The sequence below is a fragment of the Crassostrea angulata genome, chromosome 4 (genome assembly GCF_025612915.1).
Source record: "Crassostrea angulata isolate pt1a10 chromosome 4, ASM2561291v2, whole genome shotgun sequence".
In the NCBI taxonomy this organism is placed as follows: Eukaryota; Metazoa; Mollusca; class Bivalvia; order Ostreida; family Ostreidae; genus Magallana; species Magallana angulata.
In genome coordinates this window covers 42,390,348-42,406,271 of record NC_069114.1, presented here as the reverse complement: position 1 = coordinate 42,406,271, position 15,924 = coordinate 42,390,348, and the positions used below count along the sequence as shown (strand labels likewise).

The 15,924-nt window shown below is 36.8% G+C and overlaps 1 protein-coding gene across 8 annotated transcripts in view; it reads left to right on the top strand.

The window, feature by feature from the left end:
* LOC128180084 (leucine zipper putative tumor suppressor 2 homolog) overlaps positions 1–15,497 on the top strand; it is a 31,638-nt gene extending 16,141 nt beyond the window's left edge. For 6 of the 8 annotated variants that reach the window (XM_052847910.1, XM_052847911.1, XM_052847913.1 and 3 more), the window contains 3 exons: positions 1,295–1,898; positions 12,849–13,274; positions 13,406–15,497. In XM_052847910.1, coding sequence (XP_052703870.1) covers positions 1,308–1,898; positions 12,849–13,274; positions 13,406–14,359 — 1,971 coding nt within the window. In that variant the 5' untranslated portion in view covers positions 1,295–1,307 and the 3' untranslated portion in view covers positions 14,360–15,497. Of the gene's footprint in view, positions 1–1,128; positions 1,150–1,294; positions 1,899–4,099; positions 4,170–8,286; positions 8,358–12,848; positions 13,275–13,405 lie in introns of those variants that run through there. The other 2 variants (XM_052847917.1, XM_052847915.1) reach the window with 2 other exon arrangements.
* Positions 15,498–15,924: the final 427 nt, after the last annotated feature.

The window sequence follows — 15,924 nt, the reverse complement described above, 5'->3', positions numbered from 1 at the left end:
TAACTGGGGTATCCTCTTCCCTTGTTGACATGCCTTCAAAGATTGCCATATGTTACTCCATAAGGTCTGTGTTTCATCTGGAGCATGAAATTTTGTGAATGTCATTATTTCTCCATGCAGGAGGGTATATTTTGTTACTGATTACTTGAATGCACACAATTTGTAGTAATGTAATCATAAAAAACTGTGCCACCAAATTCTCCACAGTGCATGTGCATTTGATGTGCCAGCTAATACTGAGGCTATGTAATGATAATATAATTTCTGTCTGGGGACCAGTAATCTCCCTTTGATCCATGTTTTCATTCCCCTGACTGACTTGCTACATTCACTTCTATGGTTGGTGATGCAAGGTGGGGTGTATTGTAATCATTTTCATAATGGACTCTCTTTCCCTTGGGTCCACTCCCAAAGGCTGCAGCATACTGGTGATTATTTTCACAGCAATTTGATACTTATTAATGGACTCCCTGCTCCTGAATTCCGTCTTCTGCAGTATTACACACAGCAAGCTCCCGCTCTCATTACTGCTACAGCAATATTTCACACAATTTCTTGTCGTGTCAGCACTGGAACATCTGTACAAAATTTATGTGTGTGATGTCACTGATGTGATAATGGCTTCTGGAAGGTTATGGCTTTATTTTTTATAAAATGTGGTTATGTCTATGAACATAACTTATCTATGTCATTTAGAGAGGACTGAGCAATGCGTAGTTAATAGTGGAAAAGTTAGATGTAATTTACTGAACTCAAGACTTATAAATTTTAATACAAGTGATAAATAATTTACTTTATTTATGTTAATTCCTCTGCATAGAGATATATGAGGCCAAAAAGGTTAGATTTCAAAAGTTGAAGTGTTTGGTCCAAGTCGTTGACGAGTTTACACACATTTTATTTTGACTGTTGGAGCATCAGAGTGGAATGGATTTTAAGTTATTGTATGGAATTCATCCAATGTGTGAAGCTAAATTGGACTCTGTGTAAACACTGTTACTACATTGGTGTGCTGTTGACATTACACACATTACTTACCTCGTTATTTAGATTTCTCTCCATCTCTCTGACACATGGCAAGTTCATATTGTAAATGGCTACCACGTCTGATGCTACTGGCTATTTTGAGTCTTGGTCATGAGAGTGCAGGTTCATTCATTTCTGGTGTAAATTTTGTTACCGTTTAATATAATGAATGTTATTTTTCTAGACTATTTGTTAAAATACTTTAAATATTGATAGTTTTATATTGTTCCTTCAAAAAAAATTTAAACCTTGATTTTTCTCTTTTCAGCTGTGGAATATAAATGGTTGCTATGACGAATCGTAGCTACTCCAGCTCTGAACTGGGTGTTCCGGACCGGGACTTCTCACCCCGCCTGAACCATCTTTATTCTCCGCTATCAAACTATTCAAATATTTCCCATGATGCATCTTACGCCGGAAGTCAGCATGGGGGATTTCATGACATGTCTATCTCTGAACACGAATTTGTGTCACCGAGACATGATGTTTCCATAGGACAAGAGTACAAATCTAGTGACTATGACGATTATTCACATATAAACTTCCCCAGCAGACGGGCGAGGAGTGGGGCCCCAGACCCACCCCTAAGAACCAGTAGTGTCACGTCCTTCGCCTCTGACTACATGCAGAGGTCATACCCTAGCAGCAATCAACAGTATTACAGTCACCGTAGCAACAGTACTCATCATAATTATAGCCAATCACGGAGGAAGACATGGTCCCCCTCTCAAATCAAGAAGGACATGGTTGGAGGATATCGAATGAATCTCACGAATGGCCACCCAGTGCCTGAAGGTCATGAGGTCAATAGGTCAGATGACAGTGAGGCTGGACCCCCAAAGCTCACCCCTTTCAGTGGAATGCTTACAAAGGTGAGTTTAATATTATTAGAAAAAATTGATATATTAGCTAAAATTGGGGTAAAGTACGCCTTTGCAGTAGGCCAATAAATTTACAAGTAGGGGACTGTGACAAATTTTCCAGATATTTCTTGCAAGTGAGCAAAACTAGATTTGCTGTATCGATCAAGATTAAATGAAATTGTGATCCCTGTAACCATGATGTTTTCCTAGAAGAATTGATTCAGTCTCTACAGGACATGCCTGATATTAAAGACTTAAATGTAGCAAGAAATAAATGGCCTCTCTTTATAATTGGATTGCCTGGTAGAAATTCTATAAGGTTTGTAAAATTAATGGTCATGATCCTAGAGTTCAGTGGCAGAGCAAGTTTGTAGGGGAGACTAATATGTATGGAGGAGTGCATGTGTAGGCAAATATTATACAGCAGTTACTGGCATCTACCCAAAAGTAGATAAGGAACTGTGTTGTAGTCATCAATCTGCACTATCTATAACTGAAACTATTCATACATGTTGGCAAATTGAAAATGGAAAAGCCAGAAAGATAAATAGACATAATGTACTTATTTTTCTGCTTTTCTCACCTTTTCCTGAGTGGCAAATGAAGATGTAACATTTGGCGAGGATAAACACTGATGACCCCTGAAAACTGAGTTATTGACAGATAGGTAAACATTATTGAATGGGGTTAGCCTAATTGATGTTGAGATTGAGTCCACACCTCACCAGAAGAATCACGGCTTTCTCTCTGGTGGCCAAATATTTTCTTTAATGGACAAAAGAGATGTGTATGTCCCTGGTCCCCCCGGGGGCACCTGCTGTATAGATCAGGGATCTGGTTCTTACGCTCGGGTCCCAGCTCTCCCTGAAGATATGACAATCAGATTATAACTAAACAAACAAAAGATAAAAACACTAGAAATCCCCACTGATAGGTCCCCGATTATTGGCAATGGGCATTAATGTGACTTCCTGTGAACCGGGTGGAAAGGTGGGAAAAGGTTATTTATCAGGGGTACATCGGAGAGGACACCTATAGGCTGATGGCCGACTTCTGTCTAATGCTGTTCTATTAATTCAGAGGAGTTTTGAGTGTGTTTTTGGCGACTTTGGTGGGTCACCATGATGCATATATATGTACCGGTAAGTATGGTATATCTAGGAATGCGTTGATGATTGATCTGAAGGGGTTATACCACAGTACTATACTGGATCAAAAAAGGGTTCAACAGGGTTCAATTGTGTGTGTCAAGATGTTGAAGATGTAGGTATTGTAATGTACTTGAAAGTATTGAGTATAGCAGCAATCTGGTGTTAAATGATAAGGATTAATGGGGACCTCAACAACTTGAATAAAAATTGCCCTGTTAGTTTGTGTGTTCGTGCTTGCACTGTCTAAATGATTTTAAATTTGTATTGTGGTGTCAGAGGCAGTCAGAAAATTGAAACATCTAATAAGAGCCTCGGTGTTTGTCTCTCTTCAATTGACCATTTTGGACATTAGACTTTGCTGGTGAAATAAAACATGCCAGTCTTAAGTGTTGTTCATTACCTTTTGAATCTGCAATTTTTAAGTAATTTTAATTAGGATCTACAGTGTGCCAGATTTGGTTGCACTTTTTTCTGCTTCATTGTAAATAGAATCCTTGCTATTATGTTATCACACTTCATAGCCATTGTTATCTCAGGAAATTGGTGGCAGTCTGGAAAATCTGCCATTTCAGGCTTAATTATAATCCTGTCTTTCCAGCATTATAACCCCACATCTCCGTCACACATCTGGTCCTAGTATTTGCATAATGGGTACTTTGATAACCAGTATTAATTATGCAATGGCACAAAGATAATATGCCCTAGGTCCCAAAAATATCCCCTGAAGCTGTTGTTGTATTATTATAGATAAGAAAAACATGCAGAACAATTATAGCTGATCATCATTATCTCCCTTGTATCTTGTGAGGTACCTGACCATGTTTGTGTAACTGTGTATTGAATTTACATGATCCTCCGCGTGATCTCCACATTCCAACGATGACAGGAATTAGATTTGTTAATTAACATGTTCGTTAATGATGGAGTGCAGGTGAAAATTTGGTTCAGGTAATGTCAGTTTGTGTGCTGGCACGTCAAAACAGTTGTTTACATCAAACGGTTTTATTCCTGTTGGTGTGTAAACTCATCCTTACCATGTTGTTTGATGGCTTAAAGTAGTTTGCGCACCTGAAAATCCCTGTTGCCCTGTTGGTAGACATTGATTTCAGCACCAGGAACTGGTTTCAAGGTCAGTCTGAGCTAGTTTGTCTCCCCCAGACATTAATCATTGATACTAGATCCTCAATCCTTCTCAGTCTCCTATTTTTCCCCCTTTTTTTATGATTGCATGGATATTGTTACGTCAAATGTGACACAAGGGAAATTGGATTTTGATATATGGTCAATATAGTTGTTTCCCTTGGTGTCAGATTTTCAGAAGAGGGAAAAATAAGGGGGGGGGGGTTAGAATTTAACAAATAATTCAATATAACACTTTGATTTAAAACATGTTCCTCTTCTTTTTGCTTGACTGAAAATGTTGAGCTCTGCATAATACTAACTGCTCTGTTCTTTTTTATTCGTTTTATGGTTTTTAACAGATACCTATCAAGTTTCACACATCTTTATTGCAAATAATTGACTACTTACCCCAGGATAAAGAATTCAATGAATTAGGCAAAGGCCTGGGGTGTTCTGGTCATAATTCACCTTCTGCATTGTTTGAAAACACATCATCAAAAAAGGAGAATGGATTTTATGTGAAGGGTTTATGGGGATTTAGGGAGTTTCCAATGACCTTTGGAACTTTTCAACCGATTTTTCTGTGGCCATTGTTCATTGGGTAGGTGCCATCGGATTATCTCTTGTTAATCCTTGTTATGCTAATCTGTAATTAGGCAGTATTAATACTGTCAAGATTTCATAAGTCAATCACTCCTTGATGAAAAGTTTTGATTTGTTCTATAATGACTTTTTAAATAAATTTGTTACTTGAAGTTAAGTACTTAAAGGTGTAGGAAAAGTATTTGGGTGATTGAAGTAATTTCAGAAGCTCAGTTTTGAAACAATATTTATATATGCATGCTAGAACAGTAAAAGAATTTCACTTTCATTTAGTTAAAAAAATTACAAGTAACCAAAAACTGAAAAAAAAAAAATTTTTTTAATTGACTTTAGTTATAAATTAGATCTTTAAATCGCATGCCTCACAACTCTTTGTTTTTCAATTAAATGGAAATATTATCATTTCCTCATACCTAGTACACAAGTATGTCCTGCTAAGTAAGAATGCATAGACTTGGCCTTGTTCCATGTTTACTTAGATATATACTAGCTGATGATTAAGACGAGAGGAATTTAAAAGATGTTTGTCATATATATAGGTATAATTGATAAAATTTTAGTCTGACAATGGGGTGATAGAGCCATTATCTGATTGTTAAGGGGGATATCTTATTTAAGTGTATAACACTGATGAATCTTCCGCTTTTATTGTTACTGTTGTGTAGCGGGCCCAAACAGACTAAGGCTTGTAGGACAACTGGTCTGTAGGCAGTTCCTTAAAATACCCTCAAATAAAAGACTGAAGGAAATATTATACACTCTATTGAAAACAATAATTGTAAAAAGATAAAAGAAACTTCATGATATATTTGATATTGAAATCAAAACTGCAAACAACAAAAAAGACAATTAATAAAGGGTCCCCAACAGAAAAACTGCTTGGAGACAATTTGTGTATTGTGGTCATGATCTTGCTCGTTATCTTAGATTAATGACCTTTGAAGGTCACAGGTCAAATCTTAGCAATAAGAAACAGGTCAGATTATGGAAATAAAAGAATTAAGATCCCTGTCCCGCCTTCTCCCCTCCCCTTTATATCCATTATGTGAGAATTAAACTGGAAAATGTGTCTGGTATTTTTTTAATGGTGTCTAAAGTAAGGGTTTTGAGAGTACCTGTACATTATTTTGTTGATTTTAGAGGAAAACATATAACAGAGATAATGGGCCAGTCTTTCTGTAGTGCCATTTATTGCTGTGTCATGGGGCATGCAGGATTTATCTCTTGTCATGGGGTAGCAAGAGCCGAAGATAAAAGTTACTTTTATGATTCGGCTGTATCTGTAGATATCAAAAGATAAAGAGGGTAATTTTAGAAGAATTATTGTGGGTTATGGAACAATTTTATTTATCCTTCTGAGCCTTTTACTGTGATAGCAAGGTGTGAAGATGGAATGTTGGTGCAAGATCTCTGGGTAGATGTATTGATAACGCACAAAGCCAGGAGCACCAGCGATCAGTGTTATCTGACATAAGACCTCAAAACTTTACAGATTCCCTCCACTTCAAAAAACCACTCTTTTTATTTTCGCTGTATGTTAAATGTAGAGCAACTCAAGCATAGCCATAAAATTGTCACCTAGGCTGATTGCCTTCATAAACCATGTCTTATTATAATTTAGGTTTTCCGGCCTTTTCAAGCAAGTTTGCATCATAAAGGTTAACAGATTGTTGTCTACGCCGTTTCTGACTTTTTTTTCCAACAAAAGTAACTATTATATGAGAAAAAGAAAATTTCTCTACTTCCCAGTGACTCAAATTCACCCCTTTCAAAATTTTTGTTGAAATTTTAGATGGTTTAAAAACTTGCAGCTTTATGATCAAAATGGTTCTCAAGATTGTGTACACAGAAGATTTATAATTATGTCGCAGTAAATGACCCAGTTATGAGTAAAGTTTTAATTGGCACCATTCCATTTCTGGTATTGGCATTATGTGGGTGGGGCATTGTCTGTCTCCTATCTGCAGGGGGCATCTTTGATGATTCAAACACAGGTGATCTCTTTTGGGGTGACACATGGCCATATCATAACCAGAAAATAATATTGATATAGGTTAACAGATGTTCAAATAAGCGCTTCGTAAGTATACCACTGTCATTCACGGAGAAAAGTCCCCATTTAATGTATCCCTGATCTTAATGGAGAATTTCCAGGTAGACCCCAACAATAATTTTACACAGGTATGTCTTATGGTTTGTTTTCTTTAATCATCTCTCAATCAACTATGTCTGCCATTACATCTGTTTTTAGATGTTATGTATGGAAGATATGTTTTATTGCGATGGAGAAAGTGTGTTTGTTCTGCATAAGCCCTTGATGAAAATGAAAATAGCCGACAGCATGATTAGCAAACATTTTAGGAGAATATTAAAAAGATTGTATCCCATATCAGCTCTCTAGACAATGAGGCAACTGTTTTGGAAGGGCATTTGTACTTTTTTTTACGGTTGGATTCTAGTTTAACGCTCCATAAATTTATGATCAGAGGTACGTGGTACATATATGTGATCGAGAGTGGAAGTCAAGGGTTGTCGATGAAAAATAAGGGGTGGAGACGTCACTAATACATTGTCATAATTTGTCTGATTTTATAGATTTACGACTGAGTGTAAGTGAGAGATTTCACTTGACTGCATTGTAAGTTTGCTTAGCAAGGGTTTCAATACCCTGTTCACTGTGCCATCGTTTTCTGTTGGACGTAGATTGGGGGTAATTCAGGGGAGCGGTTTAAGGACACTCTAGGCCAGGTTGTTATAAAAAACATAAAACGAGAGTCCTTGGTTGGAGACGCACCACTTTGTTATTGCCTTCTCATCGGATAATGGGTGGTTTCATGGGTATATCCGGCAAGTCACACAAAAACCGCCCTCGACTGGCGCGACTGTGACAATTACACAAGGAAGCTCAGCTAATGCAGTAATTGCATGTTTGGAGAAAATATTTTTGCCCTCAAAATAATTTACTTTTTCATGACTCCAGTGTCAATATTATGTAAACTTGAGATGGATTAGCTAGCCTACCAGCAGGATTCCATGCACAGCCCTGATTGTATTAGCCATTCCCTCAGCAGTGTTATAATAACTGGGAATTACCTACTGTTACTTTTGGAACTAAAGGTGGTCATTATAGACTTAGCTCTCAGCTGATGGGATATTTACACCAGGTGAATTTTATCGACTCCATATCAGAGGAAAGTGTTAGAATCTATCCAGCCCCTATCATTGACACTTGATATCCAAGAAAAAAGAGCAACAAATGAAGGCATAACATCCCCTAGAGCCGCTGGAATTCCTTTTACAGGTGTATATAGGTAAAAATTGTGTGTCATGATGAGGAATGTAGGTAATAGGGCTTAGGTGACGGTATACACATCATAAAGGCACAAAAGCCTCCATTAACGAGAGTCCACATTATCCGGCTCTCAATGAGTCTCGAGGATTAGGCCTGTGATAAGACAGCTGGCCGGATCGACAGACTGTCAACACTGAAGACCTCCATCTGTCCCTGTGCTGACCTCTAGTGGTGGAAGCAGGCTTCGCTATGGAGCTGGAGGAAGATGGAGGGTACTGCACGCTGTCTCCTTCTGCTGAGGTAATGCTACAGGGAGGGAAAGGAGGGAGGGGGACTTTATCAAAAGTCAAAAGTCTTGGTAGGGAGGGACTGCATTGATCAGAACTGGTCAAATTATTTTTTTTTTAGATTTATCCCTGAAACAAGATGCAGAAAATTGTTATTTATTTTAATTGATGCATCTGATTATGAGCTGGTACTCATGAGTTAGGTGATCATTCGAGAGATCAAGATACGCAGCAGTCATTAAATTGTAAACTGAAAAATAAGAAATCAATTATTACTGTACCAGGGTGTTCTTGGTTGGAGACTGCGAACAGTCTGCAAAATATGATCATATTCATTGGCGGAATCTACAATACAGCTATGACTCAGTCGTTCTATGGTTTACAGATTTTGTTGTTGTCTGTCTTTTGACTTGTGAAGTAGAAACAATGGTGTGACATCTTGTTTGAACTTAACCAGGGGTTTGTGATTATGATATAGTTCAATGGCAAGGGTTTATGATTAAAGTTTAATGTAGAGGGTGATGGTCTATTAAGTCTACATCTGTTGCAGACTAAAATAAATAGATGACAATTAACGGGCCAGGTGTTGTCTTCGTTAAGGTAAAAGTATCCACAGACAAAAGGGCTATGATCATAACAATTTCTAATCTCCATATCAAAGTCTGTTTAGAAATTTCTTTTTTGGTTTTTCTTTTTAAAAAGCTGTTTAGAACAAAATGAGTTTTCTTTAGAGAACTCAGGTGGAACACATGATGAATGAAATGTTTTAGTGAAGGCTATGCAAATGAATGTGTACGAGACGAAAGGGATTGACTCTAGATGCCTGTGATGTGTCAAGACCTGGCTTTGATGTGGACAGAGGACATGCGTTGGTAGTAGTGTACTATACCCACGCATGTTGATTCATTCAGCTTCAGGTCAGGATGCTAACTTCCTTATATTCTAAAGCTACAAGCAATACCGTGTTACCTTCTCACCACCAGGTTACATGTTGCGTAACTTTCTGTGTATCGGTAATATTTGCTTCCTTCAGCTCTGTGACCGCATTAATAGGAATACCAGCATCTTGTAGGAAAAAGATTTCTAGTTGGGGGTGTTTGTGAAAGTTTCCAAGCTATTATTGTACATTGTATTTCGTGCAGATTGAAAACAGCTTTAGGGCTTTGATAAGGGTGAGTTGCTGGAAGTTTTCACAACTGTAAAGCATAAGGATGGTTTACTGAAACATGTATCCATAATAATGTTAAATGTGGGATTCTTTAAGGAAAACTCTTTGAGGAGAACCTGTGTTGGATCAGTTATTGTCAAAGATGTGGATGTATTGTTTATTTAGGAAATGTTTCAGCTGTCTCATATTTTCTTGATTAGAGAATTCTGAAATATTTCCGTACGCTTTATTAAATTGTCTGAACCCACAATCTTTTGAAGCATATTTCCCTTGGGTCTCTCATCTTAAAGAATACAAGTAACACTATATACATGTATTAATTAAATTACTTGTTGGCTTCTTTGTTTCCTTGCTGCAAGGAGCAGAGAGTCATCATTGTCAGGGAAGGTTCGTAATTTATTTAGGGTTTGTACTCAGAACTGACCATGTGACATATTGATTGCTTCACCTGGAGTATCCAGTGCTCGGAAATCAAAACAGCCAGCTTCTACTAAGTGTTTGTGTTATTGATTACTCAGGTATGCTTGTCTAAGTCCCTGCTCCACATAGATCAATGATGGATCCTGAATTTGTATTAATTCAGGTATCATTTGAAGCCATTATGGAATAAAAAATCAATTGTCAACCTTTTTATAGGCAGGGGAGACCTTGTCTTTGTCTCAGGAACAGAGGCTTTGGTTAGTTAGCTAGGAGATTGCTGAGTGCTTCAATTACCTATAGCTGAACTGTGTGGCCTGTTGTTTATACCAAATATTTGGGCTTGTTTGGCTCTGGTCTACCTGTTCGTATGTTTCTGTATACCTAAGTGACCCTCATTATCTGTTGGTTAATGTTTACAACAGGACAATCACAGGTAAGTAATACGTGGTCACGTAATCCGATTTAATTATGTCAACATTTCCATACAATGGGAGATTGGAGGGGGGTAAGCTATTCTTAAGTATGGGCTGTTGAAGACACTTGATGTTGTAAAACTCTCTCGTAAATGAGAGTACACCAGCATAATAAGGTAAATTCCTTTATGTCATTGGCGAGGAAGGCACAATGAAAGGTCTCAAAGGTATAGACAAGGGTTTGAGAGCCATATTGTAAAGAGAATGAACTTTTTTGTCAAATTGTGAAATCAACTTGCCATCATCAGAAATTCTTTTCTCAGTGAATTTTTTTTAAGAAAAAAAGGATTTTAAAGAGTGACTTCCAGCATGGATATCTTCTGAGTATGGAGAACCTCAAATGTCTGAACAATTATCTTAGAGCAAATGGCATTCATTCATGAAAGCCGGTGTGCCCTCTGATGGGCTTTTGATGGCTTAGCAATTTTGGGATGGATAAGCAATTTTTTTGCCCCCATTTTTTAGCCTGTGACAATGATATATGGGGATTTAATTGAATTCTGGGTGAATGAACATATGCATGCACCTGCAGTTTTATCATTGAAAACCACAACAATTTTCAATTTCCATACCCCCATCTAAGAGGAAAAAGTTAACATTTAAAAACCATTATGTATACCTTGTTCAATTATAGCAAATTTTTTTTAAGTTATTGATGTTTTTCTTTTCTTCTGAAAATTGATAGGTTTTGCTAAGCGTGCATATGTCAACTCCAGTGACAGGTTTTTTGCCCATTCATTTGGATTTTTTTGTCATCATATTACATGATTGAAATGCAGATATTTTGATAAGTTGTTAAATGATCTTTGATAGTATGCAGAGCAGGGGGATCTTTATGTATTTGTTTGACAGGTATGACTTGGCATAGCAAGTCACTTTAACCCTGGGTCCATGGTATAATCCATCTTAATCTTCTTCATATTTCATAATAAATCTCCTCTGTAATTAACATTCACTTGCCAGATGATGTTATTAATTAAAAGATTCATTTCTGTAATCTATCTTGCAAGTTTACATAATGGGTTCCTCAAGGTGTAATAATTAATGTCCCCTATACACCTGTATGTTGTAGGAAATTATATTAATTAAATCTTGTGTCCTGTCACACAGAGAAAACATGAGCATTTATGATAATATAATTTTTTTATAAAGTAAACTGTATCAAAAGTTAAATCTCTATTCATTAAGGGGGTAATAAAACTAATCTAAATGTCTCATTTATAAACTCTCAGTTTCAAAATGTGTAGTTTTTGCTGACAACTTTGTGTTCCGTATAATGTACTGGAAAATTACAAAACACTATTTGAAATATGCCTGTCACTAAATGAATTTTCTTGTATGTAAGTGTTTACTTGCAAATAAAATTGTACATAGTCTGAAATTTTATGAAATCAGATATGCCATAGTACATTCATATCATTTATACAATGTTGACTTTTTTCATAATTCACTCATAAATGACATCTGTTTGATTTCTTGTCTTTATTGGTTCATGTACTGAAGTCTGTAGATTTTGGGCTACTTTTTCCTTTCCCCTAAAGTTCTAACACATTTTCAACTAAAAACAGGTTTTTCAATTAGTCCTTGAATGTGCATGTTCACTTGAGCCTTATCAGATTTGATAAAGGGAGATAATTCACAAAGGGGCCTAATTCTGTGCCATTTAAGTGTCAACTCTGATGTGTCATTGGGCTGTTATTTAAAACTCCAGCCTGATTATAACCAGCAATTATGAGTTTTGGATGCAATCAAGATTTTGACAGACATGCAGTCCGTGAAATGAAAGGGCTACTGTTGCCAGTGAGCTAAACTGATATTTAAACTGTTTCTTTGTATGTTTTTTCACCTTCTTTTTCCTCCCCTAGATTTTTGATTGATATGTGTTGTGCATGCACTTCTCCAAAACTCTTCTATTCAGACATCGTGGACCTTTGATATTTTTTTTTCGTTCTGTTTTTTCCCTGTCTGAAATAAAAGTGATGTCATCTGTACCAAGGTGTTTTGATTGAAGGCACACAGATTGACAAAGGGTTCTGGTGTAAGACATAGTCTGGGCTCCAAAGTAATTTGTTATGAAGCATGTCCATTTTAGGAGAATTAGCTAATTATTGCACAGACAATAGAGTTATATCCTTTTTTGTTCAGGTAAACAATTCATATGTAACAGAGAAAAAACCCCTTTCCAATCAATTTCTATAATAATCTGTATGTAAACCCAGAGTCTTATCGGTGAGGAGTTGTTTGCACAAGTAACAGTATCTATCACCCGATAGAAAAGGCATCTAATATATGTATCGCTTGTTGAATTATTTAACAGGACTATGGACTGGCACCCACTTATACTATAAATGGCTGTATGCAGGTTTTTTGCCAGTGAAAGTCTTGTTGATAAGAACTAAATTCAATGAATACATTAATTTCATTTTTGATTTTTTTTTTGTAGTCACCAGCTAAGGGCATAATCCGACCGATTGCCTTCAAACCGGTGGTCATCTCCAATCACAACTATGTAAATACTCGTCATTTTGACCAAAAGACTCCGCAGCAGGACGATGGCTATGGGTCTCAGGACTACCCGATGACCAATCAAAATGCAGCAGACATGTCACATGGGTCATTGCATATGGACAGTGACAGGTCAACAAGTTACTCTAGTGACAGTCAAAAATTGTACACGCCTGAGCGACCTGAATCCACCCGGTCTTCTTGCATCAGTCACGCTTCGTCGATGAGGATGGAAGGATACATCCAGACTCCCTCCCCAAGTGATTCCGGGGTGGGGGAGCTAGAAGCTATGCTGAAAGAGAAAGATGCTGAGATTAATACCCTGAGGGATGTTATGGATAAGAATGAGCGTGCCATATTCCAGGTTGGTATTGTACAAGCCTATGTTTCCTCAGATAATACATGTAAAAGAAATACTATATGCTTTGTTATCAAAGTAAAAAAAATATGAATTAAACTATCATCTGTATAATTATATTAAACTTTTTCTGTCAGGTCTATGAGGAGAAAAAACACTCATGGAGTCAAGAAATCAAGGAAGTTCGAGATGAGTACGAAAAGAAATTGAAGCTAGAACAAAGGAAGGCCTACAAAACAGAACAGACACTGTCCCTCCAAGTGTACAAACTCCAGCAGGAGAAAAAGACTTTGATCGAGAGAGTGGAGGAAATGCAGGCGCAGTATAGAAAACTACAGCAAAAGTGTGACTCTTATGAAAAAGAGAACGACAGCCTGCGATCGCAGGTGGTCAATGTCTCGTTACAAGGGGACAGAACTGCGGAAGACATGGAAGATCTCCAGAGCCAGGTGGAAATTCTAAACCAAAGTCTCTCTGAAAAATCAGTGGAAATATCTGAGCTCCAGTCAAAATTGCAACATTATGAATCGGAGAGTCAGAGGAAGGACTTTCAACTCGGTGAAAAATTCAGAGAAGTTTTGGCAAAAACTGAAGAACTGAAATCCTTACGTGCTAACCTTCGCAGAGTATCCAATAACAATGTGATGGATATACTGGACTGCAGCTTTAATCATAGTGGTGAGGAGTTCTCTGCCCCTGATTTGGGGGACAGATCCTCTCCCCTGACAAGTAGTAGGCTTACCTCCCCTTTAAGTCATGGCCTACCACGCTCCTCTCCTCTCAGTAACAAATCTAGTTCTTCTCTCAGCAGTGAGTCAGACAAAGACAAAGTGATTCTACAACTCCAGAGGGAGCTGGAAGAGTTGAAAAACGGTTTAGTGGGTAAAAACGAAGTGTTTGAGAAAGAGAAAGAACAATGGCTGGATGAGAAGAACAAAGTTATTCGTTACCAAAAGCAACTGCAGCTTAACTACGTGCAAATGTACAACAAGAACAAAATGCTTGAGGCAGAAGTGGAACAACTTACTCTGGAGCTTGAGAGTCGCGACATGAAATTAATGGCAATAAACGGGGAGGAATCGATGTGTTAGCTGCCGCACCTTATAGAAATTTACAATGGTTCTATGCAAATGTGTAGCCAACTTTAAGATCCCAATTTTGAGCTCTTTCTCAGTTTCATAAGAGGTGCAAATAAAAAAAATGTGTTCTTTTTTGACATTTCGTAATACTTTGTGTGAGGAATTGCGCTAGCATGCTCTGTATTGGTGAAAAAGTATTGGACAGTTTGTCAATACAATGACCATAAAATCAATTGCATTAGACAGTTTGGGGAACGAGTAATGTGTTTGAAGTGTGCATCAATTTTTCAGCAGAAAAAAATTGAGTCATACCGATTTTGGCATTCTTTCAAAAGTGTCCAAGATTATGAGAAAAGCTAATATTTGAAGAAAAAAAATGTGTGCTAGTGAGATTCAAAGTGGTGCTGACAATTTCCTTCTTTCTCAAAAAGTATATGTTTGTAACCAATGGCATACAAGTCATCCTCATTACCAAGGACACAAAGCATTAAGATTAAACTTGATACCAGATACATTAGATGTATAATCTCAAGGCAATTTCTACCCAAGGAGAGGTAAAAAAAGTCTTGTAAGTGATATATGGCTATTTAATTCTGGAGTTAGGTATGACTCAACTTTACCAAGCTTTTTGTGCCAAATAATGGATTAGTTATATAAACAGAGAAGTGAAATCCAAATAGCATGTCTCTGTTTTTTCATCTTGAGATGACAACAAAACAAGTGGATTGAGTCAGATCTATAAATAGATCAAGCTTTTTTTTATCTACTGCAAGGTAGATAGGTAAATTTCTCTATGATTCAATGAATACACTGTAAACACCTACAATATACACCTGTGATTTGTGCCTACATTGTGTCATATAAGCAAGCAATACTTGTATATATATTTGATCTACAAAATACTTATGTACTCAAAAATACAACATTTTCAATTTTAACACAAAAAGCATGTGAACTACAAATTGACATGTTTTTTTATTATTATTATTAAATGATGATTTGTTGATATCTTAATGAAAATACATATTTGGAGACCTCCCAACACTGGACATTGAGAAGATATTCCTATTTCTAGTCATTTCTTTGTTGTTACTTGTACAGAAATACTGTCATATTAAAAACTAAAAAAAAAAAATCTTTCTTTCTTTATGTTGGGACATAAGCAGGACACTTTGGAGGTAACAGTATATGCTGGTCTCAACAGTTAACGTTGCATGTTCTGTATACCGGTACATGCGTGGATCCAGAAAATTTTCCTAGGGGATTGGGGGTCGGAGGTAAAATTTTGTTTTCCAGAAAGCCTATTTTCAGGAATTTAAATTTGTGAATTTAATAAATTTGATGTTTTTAAAAAAATATCCGCGCATGCTGTAGTTTTTTTACACAGGGATTTTGTCTGGTTTACTATCTAATCTGATTAAGATATAGGTTTCACTTTTTTCTCAAAATAAACATTTAGTACATGCAATATAGTACATGCAATTCAATTAGGCAATCAATCATCCCGAGAAGTTGGCAACTGAGTGCAAAAACAATGCAATAAAAGTACACCACCATGTAAATTAAACTTTTCATCT